The sequence below is a fragment of the Taudactylus pleione genome, unplaced genomic scaffold, assembly GCF_031769625.1.
Source record: "Taudactylus pleione unplaced genomic scaffold, aTauple2 ptg000824l, whole genome shotgun sequence".
Taxonomy (NCBI): Eukaryota; Metazoa; Chordata; class Amphibia; order Anura; family Myobatrachidae; genus Taudactylus; species Taudactylus pleione.
The window spans coordinates 1,803,974-1,830,514 of NW_028285226.1; the positions used below are offsets into that span (position 1 = coordinate 1,803,974).

The window sequence follows — 26,541 nt, forward strand, 5'->3', positions numbered from 1 at the left end:
GTAGTGCAGCTCTGTGCGGTATCAGTAGTATGTAGTGAGTTGTGTTGATCTGTGCAGTGGGCATAGTGTATTATCCAGCTGTTCTGTGCAGGTGGTGTAGTATATATTGTGATGTTCTTTGCAGTGGGTGTAGTGCGAGTGCTGTACTGTGCAGAGGAGGTAGTGAGTGTTGTGCAGTGGGAGTAGCATGTAGTGTATTGTGCTTCCCTCTGGGTGTGTGTCGGGGGCCATACTATGGGTCTGACTCAGTGCACACAAGTTGCTACAGGAACAGCTGTATGCTCGGGGAGAGAATCAGGATGTGACATCACTAGCAGGAAAAAGAACAGATCTTTAACACAAACTTCAGAAAGTATCTCAGGGTTCGTGTGACAGGAGCTGGGAGGATTCTCTGCATCTCCTAAATGTAGCCTGACACATTCCCAGGAGCCTGGAGTGAGGTGAGAGTGACACACTGTGTAAGGGGTGTGTGTGTGTGTGTATGTATATATATATATCTATATATATATATATATATATATATATATAATTATATATATATATATATATATATATATAATTATATATATATATATATATATATATATATATATGTGTACCTGATGGAAGGGGTCATGTAGGACGGTCTGAGTATATATATATATATATATATATATATATACTGAATACATACATACAGATATAACTACAGACTGTTATGCAGAGGGGCAGCAATATACTGCTAATATTTGTCTTGTGATGATAATTATTCATGGGGGGTTACAGGATCGCACATATGGAAGTTGTCTAACTGGATACAACAACTTGTTTGAACTTGAATTGTGATGATTCAGACTAACAGTCATTGGGAGCTGCAGATTTATAAGAACAATGTGCTGCACACAGCATCAGCATAAATGACGTATATACCTCACCTTTTATCTGCCACCTGCATCCACCAGCAGCAGATGCCTACGGTAGACTGGCAGTGGCATGCTATACAGTTGTGAAGGAGGCAACAGACTGAGCAGTATTCTAGTAGTATAAAAAAATAGATGGCTGCTGCCAATAATTGATAAAGCTCCTTTTTCTGTGCATAGCTTCGGGAATGGAAATTAAGAGTTACATTTCCATTGTGTCACTGGTTTTGCCAGTGGCGATGTTTCCTGAGCGCTGGGTAACGTACCCAATCAGACAGGAAGCTTCACCTCCCTGTGGTTAGATCTGTGTTATTAGATCAGAGACTGCAATCACACAGTCAGGTTAAGCATAGTCACTCCTATATGGGAGAGTACCTGTGTTTTTCTTGCTGTGTTTTTGGTATGTTCTATGTAAAACATAACACTAGATTACAGATACTCATGGGGAACAATGCAATTGCAGCTGGATCCTGTCATGTGACTTCTTGCATCTAATAATAACCAGCAAATTACAGAAACAATGGAACGTTACATGCCAGGAGTAGAATGAGCAGTTTAATAACTTTATGTATGTATGTGAGATATACACAGGCAGCAGCGCAGTACAGCAGCTGTAAGTAGCATCTCACATGAAATACTACAACACAGACAGGAACATACATAGTAAGGGACATTTATTATGTGATTTGGTGATGTCACGCTGTGCTTGTTGCACGGATGCACCTGGTTTAGTGCGGAGGGTCAAAGATTTACAGGTGCCCTCTTTGCACTCCCTGATGTTAGGATGGATGATGGGTGATTGCTTAGAACCGGATAAGTGCACTTACAGTATGTGCCAACATCCAAAAGCGACTATTGTTACAGGATGAGATTATATACCTGGGATAAATAGGTGCAGAATGGTGTTCTCATTTTTCCAGATGGCACACAGTCATTTCTCCAGACAAAAGGATTTGAGTATTCCATGTTCTTTGATCTGACGGAGATAGTACCGGTAAGGTGCAAAGTATATACAGTCTTCTGAAATAAAAAATGAAAGGCTGAATTTACTATACAGCGCTTTTCAAAGCAGCAGCAAGAGACAATTATATTCAATACGAGACCAGGCGTGTTTTTTATTGAATATAAGTGCCCCTTTAGTTCTAGCATCCGAAGCCACTGAAGACAAGACAGCTCTGAAAAACACAGCATAGTAAATTGAGCCCTAAGAGGCCCATTTATCAATAATCGCATTTGCAATGTGATCTGAGTGCGATATTACCATTGCAGTATGCGATCATAGCACCGAGATGTAAGAAAGTGCACTCGCAGGGACAGGGACTCAGAACAGTGCCCCTCCCTGCCATGTGCTTGGAGTGAAAAGAACGTATTCTGGAGCTTGGTACATATGGGGAAAGCAGGCAGAACTCTGAGTACGGCAGTTTTGGGATTTTTGGTCACGTTTTCCCTTTAGTACATCCCGCCCACAGTCCTGGTGTCCCCTCATTCTTATGACACATGTAATACACACAGTCCTGGTGTCCCCTCATTCTTATGACACATGTAATACACACAGTCCTGGTGTCCCCTCATTCTTATGACACATGTAATACACACAGTCCTGGTGTCCCCTCATTCTTATGACACATGTAATACACACAGTCCTGGTGTCCCCTCATTCTTATGACACATGTAATACACACAGTCCTGGTGTCCCCTCATTCTTATGACACACGTAATACACACAGTCCTGGTGTCCCTTAATTCTTATGACACATGTAATACACACAGTCCTGGTGTCCCTTCATTCTAATGACACATGTAATACACACAGTCCTGGTGTCCCTCATTCTAATGACACATGTAATACACACAGTCCCGGTGTCCCTCATTCTAATGACACATGTAATACACACAGTCCTGGTGTCCCTTCATTCTAATGACACATGTAATACACACAGTCCCGGTGTCCCTCATTCTAATGACACATGTAATACACACAGTCCCGGTGTCCCTCATTCTAATGACACATGTAATACACACAGTCCTGGTGTCCCTTCATTCTAATGACACATGTAATACACACAGTCCTGGTGTCCCTAATTCTTATGACACGTAATACACACAGTCCTGGTGTCCCTTCGTTCCTATGACACATAATACAGGCAGTCCCACTGAATAAGAGCTCCCACATTGGAGTAGGTTGGACTTGATAATGTGATGTCTCTGCTTTTCCATCACAAGTTACCTGAGGTTTTACTAGCTAAGTGCAAAACAGTGATCATGTCATCACCCTGCCCAACATGGAGGAAACACTGAGGAGAGGAATAGGATGGATGTGGGCTACAATATAATAGCTGCAGCTCGCCATCACAATGATGGCTACATGAGTGACTGTGTGCAGCATTATAGGGGAAGGAAGGGGGCTGCTTCATAACGGGTGTGAGCTGTAATCCAGGCGGAGGGTGCGTTATCACAGGGGGTGTGTGCTCCATTACAGGGGGTGTGTACTCCATTACAGGAGATGTGTGCTGCATTACAGGGGAAGTGTGCTGCATTACAGGGGATGTGTGCTCCATTACAGGGGGTGTGTGCTCCATTACAGGGGGTGTGTGTTCCATTACAGGGGATGTGTGCTCCATTACAGGGGATGTGTGCTCCATTACAGGGGAAGTGTGCTGCATTACAGGGGAAGTGTGCTGCATTACAGGGGGTGTGTGTTCCATTACAGGGGGTGTGTGCTGCATTACAGGGGATGTGTGCTCCATTACAGGGGAGTGTGTGCTCCATTACAGGGGAAGTGTGCTGCATTACAGGGGAAGTGTGCTCCATTACAGGGGATGTGTGCTCCATTACAGGGGGTGTGTGCTCCATTACAGGGGGTGTGTGCTCCATTACAGGGGGTGTGTGCTGCATTACAGGGGGTGTGTGCGCCATTACAGGGGGTGTGTGCACCATTACAGGGGGTGTGTGCTCCATTACAGGGGAAGTGTGCTGCATTACAGGGGAAGTGTGCTGCATTACAGGGGATGTGTGCTCCATTACAGGGGGTGTGTGCTGCATTACAGGGGGTGTGTGCTGCATTACAGGGGAAGTGTGCTCCATTACAGGGGGTGTGTGCTGCATTACAGGGGGTGTGTGCTGCATTACAGGGGAAGTGTGCTCCATTACAGGGGATGTGTGCTCCATTACAGGGTGTGTGTGCTGCAGGGAAGTGTGCTGCATTACAGGGGATGTGTGCTGCATTACAGGGGAAGTGTGCTGCATTACAGGGGAAGTGTGCTGCATTACAGGGGATGTGTGCTGTATTACAGGGGGTGTGTGCTCCATTACAGGGGGTGTGTGCTGCATTACAGGGGAAGTGTGCTCCATTACAGGGGGTGTGTGCTGCATTACAGGGGGTGTGTGCTCCATTACAGGGGAAGTGTGCTGCATTACAGGGGGTGTGTGCTCCATTACATGGGAAGTGTGCTCCATTACAGGGGAAGTGTGCTCCATTACAGGGGCTGTGTGCTGCATTACAGGGGACGTGTGCTCCATTACAGGGGGCGTGTGCTGCATTACAGGGGGTGTGTGCTCCATTACAGGGGGTGTGTGCTGCATTACAGGGGGTGTGTGCTGCATTACAGGGGAAGTGTGCTCCATTACAGGGGAAGTGTGCTCCATTACAGGGGGTGTGTGCTCCATTACAGGGTGTGTGTGCTGCATTACAGGGGAAGTGTGCTGCATTACAGGGGAAGTGTGCTGCATTACAGGGGATGTGTGCTGCATTACAGGGGAAGTGTGCTGCATTACAGGGGAAGTGTGCTGCATTACAGGGGATGTGTGCTGCATTACAGGGGAAGTGTGCTCCATTACAGGGGGTGTGTGCTGCATTACAGGGGGTGTGTGCTCCATTACAGGGGAAGTGTGCTGCATTACAGGGGGTGTGTGCTCCATTACATGGGAAGTGTGCTCCATTACAGGGGAAGTGTGCTCCATTACAGGGGGTGTGTGCTCCATTACAGGGGGTGTGTGCTGCATTACAGGGGAAGTGTGCTGCATTACAGGGGAAGTGTGCTGCATTACAGGGGAAGTGTGCTCCATTACAGGGGAAGTGTGCTGCATTACAGGGGGTGTGTGCTCCATTACAGGGGGTGTGTGCTGCATTACAGGGGAAGTGTGCTCCATCACAGGGGACATGCAACAAATTGCATGAACCTGGTGGCCAGTACAGAGTTGGAGGGGGTAATTTAACATGCGAGTGAATAAATAGTAGCGTGCAGAATATCTTAATGAATGGTCACACCTGCATTAGTGGGTTCATGAGCAGACTTATTGGCATCTGTGCAGGCTCATGGGCAGACTTATTGGCATCTGTGCAGGCTCATGGGCAGACTTATTGGCATACTTATTGGCATCTGTGCAGGCTCATGGGCAGAATAATTGGATCTGTGCAGGCTCATGGGCAGACTTATTGGCATATTTGCAGGCTCATGGGCAGACTTATTGGCATATTTGCAGGCTCATGGGCAGACGTATTGGCATCTGTGCAGGCTCATGGACAGACTTATTGGATCTGTGCAGGCTTTTTATGTGACCATATCACATTGTTGTGACCACAACACATGAGTAGCAGGACTGAAATACGTGTATTAAAGCACAGCCTCCTATCGCATTTACACCCCCCCCCCTTATGTCGCTGTTACAGAACCTGTTAAATGAAGAAACATCAGAACTGCCTGTAGGACGGAGCACTGCACACCCCCTATTCTGCACCGTGGTCCTGATTCATAGAAATGCGCTAGTGCCGCCATAGCTGTGAATGTGTACGCGGCGGCTTCGCAGATCCAAGCTACTGCGTCCATAGACATAGCCTGGCCACAGCTCAGTTGATTATCCGACTTCTATGTAACCCTATGAACGGGCAAAACGCCCGCGGGAACTTAGACGACGGAGCCCTTTTGACTGCGTACGGGATCATAAACGCAGACTGAGACACACCTGGGAACGGCTGCGTTTGAGGCGCCCACAAACGGTCCCTGACTGTTAATCACTTTGCGAATAAACACTCACGGGGAGTAATGACACGTGACGCATACGCAGCGCGGCTCAGACACGTGCAGATCACAGATAACCGTCAACAGAGTAACCATTGTCATTGCGGCCATGGCTGGATCAGGCCCCATGTGCACACAGCAGGTGTTACTTTCACAGTCTCCCTGAAATGCTTTCCCATGATAAGTCGGCACGTACAGTATGGTTTGGTGTAAATAGGAATATAACAGATTTTCCTACTTTGCTAAATATAAAAAAAAAAAAACAGAAGTCAGAATCTCTCTTGTACTTTCATTATGTTTAGGAAACCCCTATGTGACGGGGAACACGTACTCCTATGTGACGGGGAACACGTACTGCAAGTCGTCAGCCAATCCTGCGCCACTTCTTGACTAGAGGGCATTTCTTTAGGAGGTGGAGCTGGGCCTTAGGAGTCTTTGGGGGACTCCGATTGGGTAAACCCAGTGGCCAGTAATTGAATTAACGGAGTTAACCCAGCGAGCTATTTCCCCTAGGTGGACTTTCCCTCACAGCTTCAGGAGTCATTGGAAGGGAGGGGGTTTAACAAATTGGGAAATCCATTGATTCTGCAGTTTATGCTGAATCATTTGGTTTCTCCATGTTAACCCCTGATTTACCGTGTGGGGAAAATGCTATTTCCTTGAATAACATTTCCCAGTGCAGTGCGGGTAATTATGAATTGGATTCCCCCTGTATGTGTGATTTATTTATTTATTTATTACCAGTTATCTATATAGCGCACACACATAGGGCTTGATTCAGACCCGGTCGCAAGTGCTGAGCGCTCGTAACCGGGTCGATGGTGGCCCAGAGCGCATGCGCACGACGGCGACGGCTCCGTCGCGCCCATGCGCTAGACCTGGGTCTCATACCAAAGGGGGCGTGCTGTCGATGTTGAGTGACAGCATGCCCCCTTTAGTGGGTGGGCCGGGGGGCTGTCTATATAGTCAGGATTTTCCAGGGCAAATGCCTTCGGTAGATAGTAAGACGGAGGTGCACCCTGGAGGTTGACAATATATGCCTAGAATTTGCTCCCCCACTTTGGTTGCGATGTATAAAGTGTTGCATTGCGAGTGTGATACTTACCGTATGTATAGTGGCATTTATTAACATATGCTTGTAGATTTGCAATTGAAACCACAAAGGACTCTTACACAGAGCTGACCTTTGCGGTGTGAGGACATCCGGTTTTATGACCTGGGAGTTCAAATGCGCATGTGCGTCCGTCGGCCAGCGCATGCGTGAGCCGCGGGGGACCCTGGAAGGGATCCTATTGGATCCTTCTGGGGAATTATGCGGATAGAAGCTCATATGTTTCTATTAGGGAATGCCATTTATATAGGAGCTTGATACAATGCGGTCAAACTGCATTTTTCTGTGTTTTGATCTTTGCTGCCTCAACTACTTTCATAATAAGCCAACTACACATTAATCTTCATCTTATCATTTAGGGGCATATTTATCAAAATTTTCTCTGCTAAAAAATAAATAAATTTGTAAACGGGGCAGGATGTACTAAATGGAAAATGCCATAAAAACCCTGTTTTCGGGATGTTACCACATTTTCTATATGCACTATGGGGTGGCCGCTGGGTCCCTGACGCGGAGCGTAATGCCAGCTTTTCCTGGCGTTACCCTATAGAAGTCTATGGGCTTCTACCGCTTCGCTCTGGTATGAGGGCCCTCCCAGGATGCCCCGTGGCCGCCGCGTCACTCTGTTCATGCGCAGATAGACTCCTGGGTCATAAACCCAGAAGTCCAGGGTGCAGCGCTGATTGCAAATGACAGCTCTTATTGGAAGAACTGTCCTTTGTGGTACTGATCACTTATGTTAGTACATATGCGATCAGTAAGGATGCGGTGACTGGCGGGATGTACTCCGCAGGGTACTCCCAGGGTTTTGTTCATCAAAACCTATTTCTACTGGAGAAATAGCCTGGAGAAATAGCCTAATGGTCTGATCACAGATCCTACTCCTTGTAGCAGGACTGCTGATATAGGGGTCTATCCATGGAGCAGAGAAAAGTCCTGTTTTGCAGAAAACAGAGCTTTTCTCTACTAGGTGCAATTCACAAAGCAGGTTACAGTGGAGAAGTTCCTTTCTCTTCCCGCTGCACGCCTGCTCCGTGGATGAATCACATCACCATACTTTAGTATGGTGAGTGCAGAGGCATATTTAGAGAGGTTTCCCGTGTTCACTCACCATCCGGGGCCTCCTCCTTTCTCTGCGGCGGCAGCGGTGTACTGACAGGTTCAGAAGACTCCGGGCACTAGTCTGTGGACACCACGGGGGCAGGCGTCCGAGGGTGGGGGCGCAATCGCTCCCCCCTGCATATAAAGCCGGGAGAAGAGAGCGCTGCAGCAGCCTCTCTCCCTAGCCCGGCCAGCACACTGCGTGACGGCAGCGTGTCTGTTGGGCTGGGGAGAGGCTGCAGTCAGCCGTCTCTCTCCCTGCCCTAAGTAGCGGTGTGCAAGGGGAGGGGATTGGGGGCGGGAAGCAGGACATGGACCCCTGACGGGCCCCTCCAACATGCCCGGGTAAATCATATCCGCCCCCCCCCTCTCTGCTCCCCTGTCCATGAGCAATCTTAACTCCCTGTAACATGACCTCTGACCTAGCCAGGTTTGCCTTATGATGGCTCAATTTAAGTCCTGCACACATGGTTGCCTAACAATTCCTGTAAGAGAATCTTCCTCCATAGCCTCTCACACCTTTAAATACAATATTATCCTTGGGAGGAGTGTAGCAGAAGTAATGCACTATATTGTGGCATTTTTAAAAAGTTACCACCATCTTTGTAATTGCAAATTAAACCTTATACCTTTCCTAGTTTTGCTACGTTACCAGGATTTTGTAACTGAATAGCTAAAGTCACGACCCCGGGTTTTTGTCATGAAGAAAAGTTGCGCAAGGCGACATTGTGGTTATTTGAATCTGCCCCAATGTGCTAACTGAAAGCTGAAGGCGAAATGTGAAGCTAAAACAGCAACACAGCTTGGATTTGTAATGTCATTTATATTTCAATGGGGCCTATTCATTATCACTTCATTTTGACAAAAGCAGGTGAAAAAGCAAATTTTCACCTGCAATTGTTAAAATTAAGTATTCGGGCCATTCATTAAGAAGGTGAAGCAGGAGATATCACAGATATCTCCTACTTACCTTCTGTTTTCGGAATGGCCCGCTGTCCCCATACACTAGTATCACAGATATCTCCTACTTACCTTCTGTTTTCGGAATGGCCCGTTGTCCCCATACACTAGTATCACAGATATCTCCTACTTACCTTCTGTTTGCGGAATGGCCTGCTGTCCCCATACACTAGTATCACAGATATCTCCTACTTACCTTCTGTTTTCGGAATGGCCCGCTGTCCCCATACACTAGTATCACAGATATCTCCTACTTACCTTCTGTTTTCGGAATGGCCCGCTGTCCCCATACACTAGTATCACAGATATCTCCTACTTACCTTCTGTTTTCGGAATGGCCCGTTGTCCCCATACACTAGTATCACAGATATCTCCTACTTACCTTCTGTTTGCGGAATGGCCTGCTGTCCCCATACACTAGTATCACAGATATCTCCTACTTACCTTCTGTTTTCGGAATGGCCCGCTGTCCCCATACACTAGTATCACAGATATCTCCTACTTACCTTCTATTTTCAGAATGGCCTGCTGTCCCCATACACTAGTATCACAGATATCTCCTACTTACCTTCTGTTTGCGGAATGGCCCGCTGTCCCCATACACTAGTATCACAGATATCTCCTACTTACCTTCTGTTTGCGGAATGGCCCGCTGTCCCCATACACTAGTATCACAGATATCTCCTACTTACCTTCTGTTTGCGGAATGGCCCGCTGTCCCCATACACTAGTATCACAGATATCTCCTACTTACCTTCTGTTTGTGGAATGGCCCGCTGTCCCCATACACTAGTATCACAGATATCTCCTACTTACCTTCTGTTTGCGGAATGGCCCGCTGTCCCCATACACTAGTATCACAGATATCTCCTACTTACCTTCTGTTTGCGGAATGGCCCGCTGTCCCCACACACTAGTATGGGGACAGAATTCATCAAGCTCCGAAAATATTATATCTTCGGAGCTTGACTGTGGGAGCATTCGCCATCTTCAGCTGGCGAATACCCCCGCTTGTTCTTCGCCGCCCGCTCTTCTCTATGGGAAGAGGGTCCGGCTGGCGAGAAGGGATCCTTTTGGATCCCTCCGCCCCTGTCGGACGTCGGAGCTCTTGTGCGCATGCGTGACCTGTAGGTCGCGCATGTGCACCGCCGTCACTGCTCAGTTAGGAGCAGTGAAAAGATTCACTGCTCCGAAGAGGAGTAGTGAAGCCGCTCGCGGGGGCAGCTGATTTCACATCAGCTGCCACCGCTCCGGAACAATGATGAATTGCTCCGGTAGTCGCAGCGAATTAGGGTGTTAATTATATATTGTTCCAGAACAGAACAAGTCTTCACAAAATCATTAGCTTTTACCTGTAAGGACACTGAAATAACCTTCACAAAAGTACTTCTAAATCCAGAACGTGATCATATGGGGCCTCATTTATCAACAATTTTATCACAAAAAACGAGTGATAAAACTCGCTTTGTATGAAAATGGTGCTCCAGCCAATCAGCTCCCAACTGTCATCTGTTTGAAAATTGGGAGCTGATTGGCTGAAGCACCATTTATCATACACAGCGAGTTTTATCACTCGTTTTAAGTGATAAAACCTTGTTGATAAATGAGGCCCCATGTTGTTAAATCCAGGTACATAGCTTCAGTATCACCCAGTGGCGTTGTATATGATGGGCGCAGGGTGTGCGGCATACTTGCCTACTTTTAATTTTCCCGTGGAGAAGCTGGTTGGGGGCGATGGGGAGTGGCCTGATGTTTTGCATCATTAAGCCCCGCTCATTGTGATAAATCACCGCAAATAGATCACATTTAAATAGGGGCGGAGCCAAATGATTAAATTCTTGTAAAAGCACGTAATTAAGCCTCGTCCCCTACTGAGGGACCCAAATCACTGTGAAAATTCTCCCCATTCTGCCCACTTCACTAGGAAGTGGGCAGGAATGCGGGAGAAGTGCCTACTCTACCGGGTTGCGGGAGGTTACCCGAAAAATCGGGAACCTCCCGTGACTTCCGGGAGAGTAGGCATGTATGGTGTGTGGTGCACACAGGCCTTTGGGTCCAGGGTGGCCCACACTGCATACCCTGCACCCATATAATTTGTATACTTACCTCTCTGGAGTCCCACTTCCACTGGTTCTTCTGACTTTAGTCACCGGGAAAATGGCATGGTGGCCATTTTCCTGGAGACCTGTGCATGCACAGTAGACTCTAGCAGAAAGCCAGAGTCTACTGCGCTGCTGGAGAGGAGGGGACCTGAATGGAGGCTGCACACGGGTCCCTTCCTCTCTTTAAATGACCCTGGTATCACCAATAGTTATCTGCTTTGTATAAATAGGGGTATACTTATCACAGGGTAAACAGTCTTATAAGCTGCTCAGCCTATCACAAGCTTGTTCCCACTCTAGCCATGATGTATTGGCTGGGTGGCTAGTGACACTTCTGGGTAATTGAGGAGAGTCATTCAGAGTACAGTGCACTGTAATTAGACTTTGCTTATCCTGTATCTCTGTGAGCTCGATGTTAGTTCGATGTCAGCTGGTGAGTGTTGCACACGAGCCCTAGTATGTTTGGTTTAGTTAATACATACAACAGAGTTTTATTAACAACCTTAGATCAGAGTCAAGCCAGCTCAGCCACTGTGGTATTTAATTTATCTTGTGTAATCTCTATTACTCCTCCAGAGCCAGCACCCAGCATCTCTCCACTGATCCTCAGCCCCTGGAGACTATGGCACTATGCCTTACACAGGTGTTTAATAAAGACAGAACTTTTCGTCCAAGGAAGAGGTTCCAGCCGGGGACGCAGCGTTTTGAACTGTACAAAAAGGCCCAGGCATCCCTTAAATCAGGCCTGGACCTGAAGACGGTGGTCCAGCTGCCACCCGGGGAGAGCATCAATGACTGGATAGCTGTACATGTCGTGGACTTTTTCAATAGGATCAACCTGATCTATGGAACCATGTCTGAGTTCTGCACAGAGAGGAGCTGTCCCGTCATGTCTGGGGGGCTGAAATATGAGTACAGATGGCAAGATGAGAACAGGTATAAGAAGCCCACCAAGGTGTCTGCTCCACTGTACATGAACATGCTGATGGAGTGGATTGAAACCTTAATAAACAATGAAGATATATTTCCAACCAGGACGGGTAAGTGTTTAATTTTTTTTTAATGAGCAACGAATGATCATAATGATTTACAGTAAACAATTCCATTAGTGAGCGGGTGCCTAGCGGCACTGTGGTTATTGGGCTGTTGCTGGTCCTAGTTACTTAGGGGTATATTTACTCAAGTGGTGGTTTTTAGAATTGGACATGTTGCCCATAATAACCATTCAGATTCAAGCTATTACCTTCTACAAGGTGCTAGGTAAATGTTAAATCGAATCTGATTGGACAACAAAAAAGCCCTGCACTTTAGTAAATATACCCCTAAGTGTCTGAATCATAGATGTACGACTAATTTCCCCATCGTTGTGTCTTTGTACACAGCGGCTGTGCAAAATTAAACAAAAGCCGCAGGAAGCGTCTTAGATAAAAACATGACCACTGTCGGCTTCTCTAATCCACTGCAGCATCCGAAGATTTTAAGGGGTAAATTTACTAAAGTGAGAGTTTGTTGGAGATGTTGCCCATAGCAACCAATCAGATTCGAGCTTTTATCTTCTAGAAGGTGCTAGATAAATGTTAAGCAGAATCTGATTAGTTGCCTTGGGCAACAACTCCACTTCTAAAAAGTATTTTTATTGTAAATTTAACCCTAAGTGTCGGCTTTACAACTTCTAACATGATGGTGAAGCGTCATGTCTGAAGTTGTAAAGGCCACACTGTTAAAATACTTTAAATCGCATGATTAACATGTCGGCAGGGTTTGCTCTCACAATGGGCTCTATTTACTACAATCCGCATATTGAATGCGGATTGTAGTGTGATATTACCGAGTGAATTCGCATTGCGAATTCAGGTAATATCACAGGGATTTACTATAAATCCCTTGCAGGGACAGAGCTTGCGATAAAGCTCTGTCCCTGCGGATCCCATCCGCACTCTAGTCGCGGTATTTTCGGAAAAAATACCGCGACTAAGAGCCCGCGCATGCGCCGACCGACCACCGCTACTACCCCCCCCACCGACGCTAAGCCCCGCCCCCCCGTGATCGCGGACCCCCGCGACCCCCCCTCCCTTCTTTACACTTACCTGCATCCTCCTGGCCTCTGGTGGTCTTCTCCGGGCTCCCCGATCAGGTGATCTCCCATACTGCACTGGGGCCCGATCACCTGATGACCAGGCCCCAGTGTACTATGGGAGACCAGCTGACTGGAGAGGAGCCATCACCGGAGGCCCGATCACCGGTCCCTGGATTCAGGTAAGTGAAAAAAAAAATGTTTAATTTTTTTTTTCTTTTTTTTACAGCAATCAGCTTGCGGTCTACTTAGACCACATAGCTGATTACTGGTACCGGCTCCCGCCTCTGCTCTCCCCGTTAGAGCAGAGTGGGAGCCCGGTAACCGGGGGAGACCCTGGATAACGCCACCTCCAGGTGGCGTTATTATCACAGGGCTTCCCCCGGTATTTTTTTACAATTTATTTTTAGTAACTTGCACACAGATCACATTTCCCATTACAATTATGGGAAATGCGATCTGCTTTACTAAAAATAAGTGATACTGGGGGTTGGAGTAGAATTTTACTAATTCTACTCCAATTGCCCTGTAATAAATACAGGTGAAACTAAAATAATGTGAAAAGGGTGTGAAAACACCCTTTTTCACTTTATTTTAGTAAAAATAATGTTAATAAATAGAGCCCTATGTCACCGTTCTCAGTGTCGGCATTTTGACTATCAAATTTGTCATTACATCCTTGGATCAAAGTATCCACTGTGTGCCTGATAATACATCTGGGGGTCTGATTCTATTCTCTGTCCGCAAAATTTCCTAATGTGTTGTTTAGCAAAATCATAGGGAGACGCTGACATCAGAGAAGTCACAGGGATCTTTCTGTCATATGGAATCTACCAAGCATGGAAGGGTAATAGAGCAAGCTTGCCTACCCTCCCGAATATCGGGTGCTGCTCCCAGCCCCCCGGAAAGGCAGGCAAGCCTCCCGGTGGCCGCCGACTCTCCCTACCCCCCCAGAGTAAACTAGAAACCCCCGAAGCGGGAGGGGGGTGATGCGGTTTGCGCTGAATCGCGTCATTGTGGCCCCGCCCCTGCTTCACAATGCCGTGATTTTTGGCATTGTGAAAAGGGGGTGGGGCCTCGATGATGTGATCGCGCAAACCGCATCGATACTGTGCTGGGTGTACTACTTTGAACATAATAGTAAAGCATCATGTTTAAAGTTGCAAAGCTGGTGCAGATAGCATTAGTACTATGTTGGCATGCCAGGTTCGAGATTATGCTGCCCCCCTACCGTTTGTCAAAATATGACTACATCCCAACAATACAATACTGTGTTCTCCCAAGGACCTTCTTGATGGTCGCTCTGTCTGGCATTTTTCTAACACTGCCTGGCTCCCAAAGTGCACTGTCGCCGGCCAGCAGAGAGTATTGTGGCCAATGAGCGGGGCCCACCCTGCACTAGGTATGGCCATAGACCATCAATGATTCATAATCAATGGTTAATGGCCACTGTCGAATGGTATTACCATCGATGGTGGAGAACCAGATGGTTTCCCTCCATCGATGGCACAGCATAACCAAATGTTTTTTTTTTTAAGTTTTACAAGGTGCTGTGACGCTGCACATAGCACCGCCCCAACACCCGCATAGCCCCCCCCCAGGCTCTGATTGGCCCATGGGCCAGTCAGTCAAAGAACAGGGATGACCAGCGGATGCCTCATGGTGTCTCCGCTGCAGGCTTTGCGGACTCGCAGCCCCCCTTCTCCTGCCTGGAGGCAGTCTGGCAGTGGGTGGGATACCGGGTTGGAGGGGATGAGGGTACGCGGTGCCCCCCCCTCTCCTTTCCCCAGCTGCCTCATGGTGTCGCCCGGCTTTGTGGAAATTCTGGGGAGAACACTGCAATAGTATTAGCATAAGTGATATACAAAAAATACAGCTGACAATCGTGCTGATCATCAGTGTATTTTTTGCATAAGGGGTCATAAGTGTAAAACGCATCTCATTGGGCATGGCTGAGGGTGCATAAGAAACACAATAGCATTTGCATCCAACTCTACTTTAGCTCCTGGATATATATATATATATATATATATATATATATATGTCAGGTCCATAAATATTGGGACATTGACAGAATTTTCAGATTTTGGCCTCTATTCACCACCACAATGGTTTTGAAATGAAACAAACAAGATATGCTTTAACTGCAGACTTTCAGATTTAATTTGAGGGTAATTACATCCAAATCAGGTGAACGGTGTAGGAATTACAACAGTTTCAATATGTGCCTCCCACTTTTTAAGGGGCCAAAAGTAATGGGACTATCAACTCAAAAGCTATTTCATGGACAGGTGTGGGCTATTCCCTCGTTATTTCATTATCAATTAAGCAGGTAAAAGGTCTGGAGTTGATTCTAGGTGTGACATTTGCATTTGGAATCAGTTGCTGCCAATTCTCAATATGAGATCCAAAGAGCTGTCACTATCAGTGAAGCAAGCCATCATTAGGCTGAAAAATCAAAACAAACCCATCAGAGAGATAGCAAAAACATTAGGTGTGGCCAAATCAACTGTTTGGAACATTCTTAAAAAGAAAGAATGCACCGGAGAGCTCAGCAACACCAAAAGACCCGGAAGACCACGGAAAACAACTGTGGTGGATGACAAAATAATTATTTCCCTAGTGAAGAAAAACCCCTTCACAACAGTTGGCCAAATCAAGAACACTTGATTTGGAGGTAGATGTATATGTGTCAAAGTCAACAATCAAGAGAAGACTTCACAAGAGTGAATATAGAGGGTTCACAACAAGATGCAAACCATTGGTGAGCCACAAAAACAGGAAGACCAGATTAGAGTTTGCCAAACAACATCTAAAAAAGCCATTACAGTTCTGGAACAACATCCTATTGACAGATGAGACAAAGATCAACTTGTACCAGAGTGATGGGAAGAGAAGAGAAGGAAAGGAACTGCTCATGATCCAAAACATACCACCTCATCAGTGAAGCATGATGGTGGTAGTGTCATGGCGTGGGCATGTATGGCTGCCAATGGAACTGGTTCCCTTGTATTTACTGATGATGTGACTGTTGACAAAAGCAGCATGTTATGTTCTGGGTTGTTTGTGGATCCGGGGTGGTAGCAGGAGTGATCACAGAAGCAGATTTGAAAATAAAACTAGGATTTTTAATAAGTGCTTGAGTAGACATATAATGTGGCAGTAAATAAAAGTCCAGGAATATATAAATGTGCACAAGAGTTCTGTGGTGGGAGTAAAAGGGTTAATGTCCAAGTAGAAACAATTAGAGCTATCCAGGTGTGCAGGTAGTGAAACTGAAAATAATCAAACCAGGTATGCAGGTAGTGAACTGAAAATAATCAAGCCAGGTATGCAGGTAGTGAACTGAAGCGCAGGATGTCAGCAGGCTCAGGCACTCAGGTATGGGCAAGGGTGATGGAGGAAGCGGGGTAGTCCAGTGGGAGCTAGGAGCTGACTGGCAGACAGCGAATTCACAGGAACAGGATAAGCACAGAGAACTCCCTCTCAGCTAGGCTGAGATACATGTTGCACTGGCCAAAGAAGGAAGGCACTGACCCTTCCTAAATACCCCATGCCGTGCTGTTACTGGCCGGAGGGAACATGTGACTCACCAGGATTGGCCAGTCACATCACATGGCCAGAAGGCAAGATGGCGGCGCCCATGCCAAACGGAATGGAGACGCCGCCAGGCCTTACCAGCGCAGAGTGACAACAGGCCCGCACAACAACACGCGCAGCCAAAGCCCTCCGCCAGACACCAGCTCCGCCACCAGACAGCCCGCACCACAATGACCTCACAGGTAACACTCGCTTAGCGCCATGCTGAAATACCCTGGCCGTGACACAGCAGAATGAATTCTGAAGTGTTTTGGGCAATATTATATGCTCATATTCAGTCAAATGCTTCAGAACTCATTGGACAGCGCTTCACAGTGCAGATGGACAATGACCCGAAGCATACTGCAAAAGCAACCAAAGAGTTTTTTAAGGCTAAAAAGTGGAATGTTATGCAATGGCCAAGTCAATTCCCTGACCTGAATCCGATTGAGCATACATTTCACTTGATGAAGACAAAACTGAAGGGAAAATGCCCCAAGAACAAAGCAGGAACTGAAGACATTTGCAGTAGAGGCCTGGCAGAGCATCACCAGGGATGAAACCTAGCGTCTGGTGATGTCTATGCGTTCCAGACTTCAGGCTGTAATTGCCTGCAAAGGATTTGCAACAAATTATTAAAAAGTGAAAGTTAGATTTAGGATTGTTTAGTTTGTCCCATTACTTTTGGCCCCTTAAAAAGTGGGAGGCACATATAGAAACCGTTGTAATTCCTACACCATTCACCTGATTTGGATGTAATTACCCTCAAATTAAATCTGAAAGTCTGCAGTTAAATCACATCGTGTTTGTTTCATTTCAAAGCCATTGTGGTGGTGAATAGAGGACAAATTATGAAAATTCTGTCAATGTCCCAATATTTATGGACCTGACTGTATATAATAGAAAATGTAAGACTTAAGTAACAGTGACCTGGCCCCAGAGCAAAACTGCAAGAGAAGGAGCAATACTTGCCTGTTCACCACTCAAGGCTCACTGAGGGCATGGTCACACCTCATGGGGGTTGTGCCATGTCACACCGGGGGCAGGAGTGGCCCTTTCAATAACTCAGGTTAAACATAACTCAGATACCAGCATGGCCATGGGTAACCTCATTTATGCATTTGCCAGGTCCCTTCCCTAATAACACTCTATTAGTGCAGTGCACGCCTGCTGCTGGTACATCCAATTATCTCCCAACCGTCTTTGTCAGGATAAAAGTTCCACTATTCAGTTTCCTCAAATCAAGACAATTAGGAGGAATGCTATGCACTAATGGGCATATTTTTCAAAGTGCAAAAAGCCCTATTGATGCTGACTACAATGACCAGCAGTCAACCTTACTATTGGTAAGATTTCCCAGTAGAGCCTTTGCATAGGAAAGTCTATTTAATCAGTATCACAGAGGTACTTTACCCGCCACAATATCTATTGCTATCTGCATCTCAGGATGGCGATAGCATATCGTCATGATGTAAAATGTGCTTAATCCCACCTCCTCATTTCTGCAGTGACTGACCTGGTGCAGTGGTATGTTAATCCCTACTGAACTAGGCCACCATCGCCAAGAGCTTTTTTTTCATATTGCAGTAATAAGTGATTTTCTTAGAACTGCAATAGGTAGCGATAAAAAAAAAAAGAAACCAGCTTTATCACAATCGGGATGATCTGATAAATCGGCCATTTGATTTTATTTAATTAAATACATGGTAAAGCCAAGGGTTCATATTAAATGTTTGATTGTAAATATGCATTTCTTACAGACAGTGTGGACAACGTATAAGTGAGGGTAGAAGGTGGAGAACATGCCAGTACATGAATTTATAACGGAGCAAATACATGTGTAGAGAGTGCCCTTGATGTGACTGATACAGACAGCACATGTTCCAACTTGCTCATCAGCACAGTATAATTCAACTAAAATAAATATACTCAATACAAGCACCCAGGGATAGATCTGAATAAGCCCAATGCAGAAAGTTATGAACTCTGGAGATTGTGTTTCCAGCTCACACAGTAAAGTTTGCAGTGAATGCAGGGGACGTTCCGTTCTACTTCCATGATCTCCATTAGAGGGTGCATTTGTGATGCAGGTGGCACAGTGAAACGCGTCATGTTGTCATGCAGAACAAATGACCATGTCCCAGCAGCCTGATACAGAGACCCCTTGCCCCAGCTGCTACAAAGAAGTTGGCACAGCATCACTGCAACAGGTAGCGTTCGACTGTGGCAAGACCATGCATCTGAGAGGAGATAACAGAAGATGTAACACGGTGGCCTCCATCTGTCACAGGGGATGGGTATGGCTGATTGACCGTTAGAATATTGGCAAGTACAAAGGGCATATTTGTCTACTCCTGGAATGACTGGGAGGCTCCCCAAAATCGGGTGGTGGCCGCGGCCATTTTTCCTGCGTTCTGCGCATGCGCAGTAGACTCTGGGCACACTCTAGTGCCTGGAGTCTACTAAGGCTGCGGCGGCTGGCTAGCCGCGTCAGTCAGCTGCCGGCCACCGGGGAGAGACGCCCTCGCCTCACATTGCAGGTATATTCTGATGTATGATACTCAGTCCAGGTCCTGCTTTGTGCCAAGCCTACATCTCATACTGTATTCGTACTTCTATCATTAGCCAATTTTCCAGGCCGTCAATCATCATCGTCATCAGTGCATATTTTGCATCAAGGGTTGCGCACCTCCTGACAGGCGCACCTGAATCTCTGTGCTCCCTCCCTACAGCCTGTCTAAGTACAAGGAGTTGTAATCGCAAAAGGCACCAGAATTTACATACAGATGGAAGAATAACAATTTCTGTGTGCAAGTGCAGCATGAAACAGCGCAATAAGTACTGTACATCAGCCTCATGGATCCTGAGACGCCCACTTACAGCATCTTCGGACAGTGGATTTCCATCGCTGCATGTATTTAGTCGCACCATCCAAACCTGCATCAGCCCTATGGCAGGCGCCGTTTTCTCCGATGGAATGTGGCCTCCTGTGTAAGTGGCTGTGTATCTTCATACGCAGCCGCATTCAGCAACCCGCCCACGCCGACTTTGACATGTTACCTCTCAGGAATTCTCAGACCACGTGTCCACTTCTGTGCTGCATCTCTGTGCGCAATCGGGATGCAATGTATAGTGCGACTCAGATGCATGGGCAGACTTAAAACATTGGCCATTTACGTGCAACATCGCCAATGCGCCCGCGTATGAATCAGGCCCGATGACAGTGTAATTTGCAATACATGTTTGTGGATATCCGCTTTGCTAGCAATATAGAAGGTTAGTGTTCACTCTAGCTACGGCGGCAGGCAGGGCGCCGAAGTTAGAGAGTGCACCTCTGTGCGCATGAAAAGAGGGCGTGGCTATTGAAAAGGGGGCGTGTCTATAAGACGCGTCCCCTTTTCGTTACTCTTGGGGGCGTGCCTGGCACTTACGGACAGGCCGGGCAGCCCCCAAGCGCTGCCGACAGGGAGAATAGATGCTGGATGCACAGCACATTTCCCCACCCGCGGGACACTGCAACCCGCGGGTGAAGACGGCACCCGCAGGCTGTGAGGGCAGGGCGCTTTTTGCCCTCCTTCTGGAGGGCAGGGTGCTCTTTGCCCTCCAGAAGGAGGGCAGGGCGGCGCGCCCCGCTAAAACAGCCTAGCGGGAACGCTAGAAGGTGCCACAACAAGCGTGCTTTCAATCCGTTCATATATCTGCAATTCACTTATTAAGGGTATCAGCTGTGTAAGTGATTTAACAGTCATCCAGTGAGAAGCAATGAGGTAATATTGCTTTTCGTCAAAGTTGTATATTTACACCTGACTGTAACATGTGTAATGGGGTCCATCCATCAGAGATGGATTGCTGCGATGCGGCAACTCGGCATCGCGGGATCGCAAGACATCCAACATGTTGGATTTTCCCGATTTGATGATCGCGATCAAAAAATGATCGCGATCGTCAAATCGGCGACATTTAACATGGAAAATGTCTGTGATCCGGCGACGGATCGCAGAACACCGATGGTGGGAGGTCGGCGTTTCCACCCGGAAATGCCGGCACTTCCCGTCACATCGCCGGATCGCAAAATCCGGTCTCTGATATATGGCCACCTTAATGCTGGGCATACACTATACAATTATCTGTCAGATATCTGTCCAATCTGGCTGGTTGGAATGAAAACCTGGTAATGTATGGGAGCAAATGACAGTCATCCATTTGTTCACAAACACTGGAAAACAGACAAAAATAGACGTTCAGCCAAATTGGTTAAATAAACAAATTTGACCAAGTTGAACAATCGTTTTTGTCTGTTTTCCAGTGTTTAAAACCATATAATTGACTGTCATTTGCTCCCATACATTACCAAATTTTCATTCCAACCAGCCAGATTGGACAGATATCTAACAGATAATTGTATAGTGTATGCCCAGCATTATACAGTATATAATCCTTCTAATGTGAGTCTATGTGCAAAGCTGCTTTTGTGTATGAGACACTTAAAAGTGGAGTTGTTGTCCATAGCAACCAATCAGCTACTAGCTATTATCTTCAACAGGGGTCTTCAACCTTGGCCCTCCAGCTGCTGTGGAACTACACATCCCAGCATGCACTACCACCTTTTTGATATAACAGCGTGCTAAAACTATGACAGTGCATGCTGGGATGTATAGTTCTACAGCAGCTGGAGGGCCAAGGTTGAAGACCCCTGATCTTCTAGAAGAGTGGTTCTCAAACTCGCCCTCAGGACCCCACACAGTTCACGTTTTCCAGGTCACCCAGCAGGAGCACAGGTGTATTCATTACTCACTGACACATTTTAAAAGATCCACAGGAGGAGCTTATTATCTCACTTGTGATTCTGTGAGGAGGCCTGGAAAACATGTACTGTTTGGGGTCCTGAGGACCGAGTTTGAGAACCTGTGTTCTAGAAGGTGCTAGGTAAATAAGTAGAATCTGATTGGTTGCTATGGGCAACAACACCACTTCTAAATACCCGCACTTTAGTAAATATACCCCTTACAGTTCTTACTATGGGGCCTATTCATCATCGAAGGCCGTACGGCCTCCGATGATGAAGTTTAGAACTCGCTGGGAGGGGGAAGCCTGACACCGGAGCAATTCATCATTGCTCCGGTGAGGGGACAACTGCTTCGAAAAGCAGATGTCCCCGTGGAAAGTATCGCCGCTACTACTGTAACGGCGTTATTTACCTGCTCCCCGTCGTCCGGGGAACACATGCGTGACAACGGGCTGCGCATGCGCAAAGCCGCCGAGAGGGAGTGAGGAGGCGGCATAGGGATCCGCTCGGATCCCTCTTTGCATCCTTGGAACTCCTTCCCATTGGAAGGAGCAGGGATCCGAGAACAAGCGCTGCCTGAAGATGGCGCTTGTTCTCGGCAGCAAACTCCGAAAACTTTCAGTTTTCGGAGCTTGTTGAATACTGGGGGGGGTCCTATCGGACCCCTAATAATGAATGGCTCGGCATCTTAAAAATGTGGAAACTAGCGTTTCCGCCTGGTTACCGGGCCATTAATCGATTGATGAATAGGCCCCTGTATCTGGCCTATGTGGAAATGCCCTTTTCATGTACATTCCGCATTTTCAGTCATACAGAGTGAGTTGGGCACAGGTCTGCCCTCACACATATCTAATACACCCGCTGACAGCTGCATATGCGTCTTTGTAGGGGTCTGCACGAGCCCCATTTGCACGCTTTGCAACAGCCGATGCTTTGTGAATCTAGCCGAGAATTTAGAAAAATGATAAAAAAAAATATTAATCAGACCAGAGTCTGATTAATCGACTCTGGTCTGATTAATATTTTTTTTTATCATTTTTCTAAATTCTCGGCTAGATTCACAAAGCATCGGCTGTTGCAAAGCGTGCAAATGGGGCTCGTGCAGACCCCTACAAAGACGCATATGCAGCTGTCAGCGGGTGTATTAGATATGTGTGAGGGCACACTGACATTGACTGTTGCTTCCTCTATGATGGTCGGCTTCATGTATAATGACGCAGACAGTTCCTTCCTTCCTTGTGAAAGTGTTTGTTCACAAATGTCCTCTTTTGAAGTGGTTTGTTCTTATGCTGAAGGGGCTGAACACTAAAGATACATGAAAGAAAAATCAGTGGTGGGGTTTGGTTAAACATAACAAGGGAAATACATTGTGATGCATGTACCATGTACCTAAGGTCACTGCAAGAGAACTAGCAGGAGATCTATCTGGTGACAATATCTATGTTGCAGCCTTTTGTAGTGTGCAGAGATGACTGTAGTACAGTGTGGTACATGGTACCATGAACCTATGCCCAGCTCCCTGCTATCAGTAAGGGTCGTTTTAGGACTTGGGGTAATTGTGCAGCCGTTTTAAGGGGTTACCCGCAAAATGTAAGAATACCCAGGATGAAGCAGATATGAGTTATCTGCTGTGGTTTCCCTACTTCCGTTCCCCCCATGGGCTTTTACAAAGCTTGGCCTCTTTTAGCCAGTGTAGCCTATAGGGTGCTAAAGTTACCAGGAGGTATCCATAGGTTTCCTCCCCAGTAATGGCTGCTCGCACATGTGTGATCTAATGACAGAGCAAGTACAGTAGTGCGGACAGTCCCAAACCAGCAAGTGCAGTGATTGCATAAGTGTCTATCTGGCTTTTCTGGGGGGGTAGTACATTTACTGTAATCCAACTTTTTCAATAGTCTTGGTTTGGATCCGGCTTTTCCTATATATAGAGGGTCGTATTCAATTAGCGGCGAAAAAGCCATAATCTGCGAAAAAATATCGCGGATGACGTCAAACTTTTCGCTGTATTCAATTGCAAAGACTTTTCGCGTACGCGAAAAGCCAATGCAATGTAATAGGCGAAAAAGTTTCACCTATGAATAAAAGGCGGAAAAAAGTGCAGAATTGCGGTTTTGGGGTGCAAAGGTGCGGAAACCACTCTACACCCTTGGGACAGCCCCCCCAAAGGGTACCTGCGTAAAAAAATTTGACAGGACTACTTATTTTCACGAAAAAATACTGCTTAATGCTATTCTTCACCACTTGTTCAAAGACGCTATATAGAGGCAATTGAAAGCACTTAAGTACCCCAAATAGCTTCTGGATGGCTATTTGGGGACATCTATACTGATCCCCAATGTTAGTGCATTTTTTGGGGGATGTCAGGCTGATTTCCCCATCTTTGACAGCACTTATCGCCTGTTTGAGTTTCGCCGGGATGCATTTTTGCGTCCTTTGGAATTGAATACAGCGAATAGCGGGGGAGCGCACAAAAAGTTTTTGAGTACAAAACACGTGAAGTAGGCGAAAAGTGCGGCAGGTGGAAAAGTATTGCGGGTGCAAAACTAATTGAATACGGCCCTTAGTATGGATCCAGCTTTTCTGGAAGTGTGTGTGAATTTAGTGTGGATCAGGCTTGCTCAATAGACATAGAAAGGGTCCGGAGTGTGTGTGTGTTTGTGTGTTTGTGTTTGTGAATTTAGTGTGGATCCAACTTTTTTTAATAAACTTAATATGGATCCGGCGTTTCTGGCAGATCCGGTCTATGGCTCAGCACATGAGAGTCATATACTGGATTTCATCATAAAGTAGTGACTGAAAAGGCTGCTGTTGTAGTGACTGGTTCTTATCTATGCAGTGTCTATCTCGTCTCCTTTTCTGACAGTCCTGTGTTATTGTTGTTGATATCCACAGGGATCCCTTTTCCAAAGAACTTCCAGCAAGTTTGCAACAAGATCCTGACCCGTCTTTTCCGGGTGTTTGTTCATGTGTACATTCATCACTTTGATGGGATCATAAGCGTGGGAGCCGAAGCCCACGTCAACACCTGCTACAAGCATTTCTACTACTTCATCACCGAGTTCAGCCTGGTGGATCACAGAGAGCTGGAGCCGCTGGTAAGAGACAACGGTAACAGTGCAGCAAATTGTGATACCGGGTGTATGACGGCGTCTGTATGGGATGCCGGCACGCAGGATCCCGGCGGTCAGAATCCCACCGCTGGCATCACGACAGGGTTAGGATACCGACACTTGTCGTTCAGTATCCTAACCCTCCCCCTCTCCCTAACCCTCCCTCCTCGTTGCCTAAACCTAACTCCCCCCTAGTGCCTAAACCTAACCTCCCCCATGTGCTCTAAACCTATCCTTCCCCCCTAGTGCCTAACCCTCCCCCTAGTGCCTAACCCAGGCATGCCTACCCTCCTGATTTCGTTGCCGATATTCTAAGCGTCTGCATTCCACTTGCCGGGATTATGACTGGATCCCGTGTGTGACCCACTGATGATTTCTCTATTTTTAATGGACGGAGATTTTCAGTGGGAGTTGTGCCCATGGAGATGATGAATTATACAGTGAATAGAGTGGAGAAGTGGTAACAGTGCAGCAAATTGTGATACCGGGTGTATGACGGCGTCTGTATGGGATGCCGGCACGCAGGATCCCGGCGGTCAGAATCCCACCGCTGGCATCACGACAGGGTTAGGATACCGACACTTGTCGTTCAGTATCCTAACCCTCCCCCTCTCCCTAACCCTCCCTCCTCGTTGCCTAAACCTAACTCCCTCCTAGTGCCTAAACCTAACCTCCCCCATGTGCTCTAAACCTATCCTTCCCCCCTAGTGCCTAACCCTCCCCCTAGTGCCTAACCCAGGCATGCCTACCCTCCTGATTTTAGCGGGAGGCTCCCGATTTTTAATGGAGTCTCCTGCAGCCCCGCAAATTATAACTCATCTCCCGGTTTCTGAAGCTGGAAATACTGAGGGCGACTGCTGCTAGTGAGCTCTGAACAACACTCACAGTGTCATGCAGCTCCAGCGTCGGCTCCTCAGTCCGTCCTCCATAATCACTCTCCCAGCACCAGCAGTCTACAGTCTTCTACACTGGCCGGTGTGCAGGAGGAGGCGGACCCGGGAGGCGTCTCTAGCACTGCACTCCTGACGTCATGGTAAAAGCCGGCTACCGCGGGGTGGGTGCCGGCGGCCAGCATAGGTTACAAATCAAACAGGCACACTAATGCTGGCGGCATCAGCGGCGGGGACGACCACAATGGGTCACGGGTGCAGGCCAGGGAGTCAGGAGTGCAGTGCTAATGCCCGCAGACGCTTCCCCCTGCACCCAGCTCATACAGTGTAGACTGTTGGGAGACTGATTATGGAGGACAGACGGAGGAGCCGGCGCCAGAGCTGCATGACACTGTGAGTGTTGTTCAGAGCTCACTAGCAACTCTTACAAAATGTATTGACTGCGAGAGGAGAGGAGGGGAGGATCTATTTGTGTGAATGTGTCTGGGTAAATGGTTGTGGAGGAGCATGCAAAGGATCTGTCCCACTTTTCAGGATCCATAAAGAATATTTTATGTCCTAGAGAGTATCAGCATTTTTTTCACGACAGCCCTTGGCCAAAAGGTTATTGAGAAATTCAGCAAAAATTATTAAAATAAGTACATTCTTCCTATATGTCATTCTTAGGTTCAGTTATGTGGCGGTGGTGAACAGGGCTGTACTTTTGTTTGTCTGCATATTTTATGATTGTCAGACACCAGCACTGAATTGCCTAAAACATTAGCCATAAATAACTTAATTTGGTACAGGACACACCCGAGTGGCAATATATACGCCCATAGGTGGAGCTTGACACGCCCATTGGGTGGAGCTGGTCACGCCCTCATGCTGCGCTGCGCGTGGAGCCATCTAAAATCTCCCTGAAACTAGTT

The 26,541-nt window shown here is 47.0% G+C and overlaps 1 protein-coding gene across 1 annotated transcript in view; it reads left to right on the plus strand.

Annotated features, from left to right (window-relative positions):
• The first annotated feature begins 282 nt into the window (after positions 1–282).
• The window catches only part of MOB3C (MOB kinase activator 3C), a 32,702-nt gene continuing 6,443 nt past the window's right edge, over positions 283–26,541 (plus strand). The window contains exons 1-3 of the mRNA XM_088458312.1: positions 283–440; positions 11,768–12,231; positions 24,523–24,725. Of these exons, the coding sequence (XP_088314438.1) occupies positions 11,814–12,231; positions 24,523–24,725 (621 nt within the window). The 5' untranslated portion in view covers positions 283–440; positions 11,768–11,813. The remainder of the gene's footprint in view (positions 441–11,767; positions 12,232–24,522; positions 24,726–26,541) is intronic.